This window comes from Montipora foliosa, chromosome 2 (genome assembly GCF_036669935.1).
Source record: "Montipora foliosa isolate CH-2021 chromosome 2, ASM3666993v2, whole genome shotgun sequence".
In the NCBI taxonomy this organism is placed as follows: domain Eukaryota; kingdom Metazoa; phylum Cnidaria; class Anthozoa; order Scleractinia; family Acroporidae; genus Montipora; species Montipora foliosa.
The window spans coordinates 62,902,931-62,905,430 of NC_090870.1; the positions used below are offsets into that span (position 1 = coordinate 62,902,931).

At 40.6% G+C, this 2,500-nt stretch overlaps 1 protein-coding gene across 4 annotated transcripts in view; it reads right to left on the bottom strand.

The window, feature by feature from the left end:
- The window catches only part of LOC137985098 (heat shock 70 kDa protein 12A-like), a 16,185-nt gene that overhangs the window by 8,999 nt on the left and 4,686 nt on the right, over positions 1–2,500 (bottom strand). For all 4 annotated transcript variants that reach the window (XM_068832601.1, XM_068832594.1, XM_068832575.1 and 1 more), the window contains exon 2: positions 1–223. This exon is cut by the window's left edge and continues 92 nt beyond it. In XM_068832601.1, the coding sequence (XP_068688702.1) occupies positions 1–208 (208 nt within the window). In that variant the 5' untranslated portion in view covers positions 209–223. The remainder of the gene's footprint in view (positions 224–2,500) is intronic.

Here is a 2,500-nt window from a genome sequence, read left to right on the forward strand (position 1 = left end):
CATATCCGAAAGAATCAAACTTCTTATTGGGACGAAGAAGAATTGATGTTGGGGTTTTTAGAGTGCTGCGTCCTTCTTCGTTTCCCCATTCTCTGTTCATGTGAATTCCTCCTTCGCCTCTTTTGTCATTAAAAGAAAATGCAAAGCCGCTATAGGTTGTTCCAAAGTCAATAGCGACCACTGCCACGTACTTTGAGGTTAGGGCCATCTTTCTAGCTGTTGCCTGGAAGAAGAAAGGGAAAGGTTGGTTTCAGGGAGAAACGAACTCAAAGCAGGCAATCAAAAGCTCACGTTAACCATTTTCTAAGGCCTCCAGGATGGCACATTGTTTCCTCCTGTTCTCGATAATTAAGGGATTTTTTAACAAAAAGTGATAGAAAGTGAAAAAAGTCTTGCTGCTTGAAAAGAAAACCGCAAAAATTAGTTCCCGGCGGAATTTTCAGTCAATTCGCGCCGCAAAAATTTGTTCTCGTAAACCTCAAAAAATCGCCAATCCGCAAAATAAAAGTCCCGCAAGAATTTCATGGCACACGGTAATAGTAAAAGGCAAGCCAAAAGACAGATGGAGAAAAAATAGAATAGTTTTTATATAAAACTCTGAATTACGAATTCTCAGCGAAAGATTAATGACAATCGATCGTAAGAACACTAATTCCTGGCGAAAGACACGATGTTCTGTCCGAAGGAAGAGATTAATCACGTGCTAGGCAACCATAAAGGTGCACGTGATCACCTTGTGTTAAGTTTCTTAATGATAATAATAATAATGTACTTGCTTATTACGCATCTAAAAATCTCGATGCGTTTACAAAAATATTATATACATATATACATATTATAAAAAAGTAAATCATAATTTAAAGAAAAGTTCAATTAGATGAATTATATGCTTCTTTAAAAAGAAATGTTTTGAGTCTGGTTTTAAATATTTCAACTGTTACAGAGTTTCTAATATTGTCCGGTATGAATAAAGAATGTTAATTGTTCGTCGCTTTTAGGGTTAAACAACTCTCGTTTTAGCCAAGAAACTTGTCTTTCTTTTTTTTTATTTGGCGTAACTGCAGAATACCCTGCCATTTTGAAGCTGCACCTCTGAAAAGGCTGGATACGCGGATACGCAGTCGAAAGTACCACCCCTCCCCAGGTAAACTTTTAACTATATTGAGAAGTGGATACGCGGATACGCGGATACGCGGATACGCGGATACGCGGATACGCGGATACGCAGTGGAAAACATGGATACCCGGATTCGTGGATACGCGGGCATCACACATGGGAACTGGATACCAACTTCGTGTAACATACTTCAAAATGCTCTGTAGTATATGCATGAATATGTGGATACGCGGATACGCAGTGGAAAATACTTCACGTATTGTTTCAGTGATTAGGCCAAAGCACTCTCGTAACATTTTAGCTTTCATTTTACGCTTCGGTTAACTACACTTTTTCACGGGATCGTGTGAAGAAGAAAGCACTCGTTTACTCATTAAGCGTAAACACTCGCTTCAGTGATTAGGCCTAAGCACTCTCGTAGAATTTTAGCTTTTATTTTACGCTTCGGTTAACTACACTTTTTCACGACATCGTGTGAAGAAGAAAGCACTCGTTCACTGATTGAGCCTAAGCGCTCGTTTCAGTGATTAGGCCTAAGCACTCTCGTAAAATTTTAGCTTTCATTTTGCGGTTCGGTTAACTGCACTTTTCACGAGATCGTGTGAAGAAGAAAGCATTCGTTTACTGATTAAGCCTAGTAAACACTCGCTTCAGAGATTAGGCCTAAGCACTCTCGTAGAATTTTAGCTTTCATTTTACGCTTCGGTTAACTACACTTTTTCACGGTATCGAGTGAAGAAGAAAGCACTCGTTTATAATTACTGATTAAGCCTAAGCACACGTTTCAGTGAATAGGCCTGAGCACTCTCGCGAAATTTTGCGGTTTGGTTCTCACAATGAATTTAGAAGTTTACTTGGGGAGGGGTGGTATTTTCGACTGCGTATCCGCGTATCCACTTCACAATATACTTAGAAGTTTACTGGGGAGGGGTGATATTTTCGACTGCGTATCCGCGTATCCGCGTATCCACTTCACAATATACTTAGTAGTTTACTTGGCGAGGGGTGGTATTTTCGACTGCGTATCCGCGTATCCGCGTATCCACTTCACAATATACTTAGAAGTTTACTTGGGGAGGGGTGGTATTTTCGACTGCGTATCCGCGTATCCACTTCACAATATACTTAGAAGTTTACTTGGGGAGGGGTGGTATTTTCGACTGCGTATCCGCGTATCCGCGTATCCACTTCACAATATACTTAGAAGTTTACTTGGGGAGGAGTAGTATTTTCGACTGCGTATCCGCGTATCCGCGTATCCACTTTACAATATACCAAGAAGTTTACTTGGGGAGGAGTGGTATTTTCCACTGCGTATCCGCGTATCCGCGTATCCACTTCACAACATACTACTTAGAAGTGTACTTGGGGAGGGGTGTTACT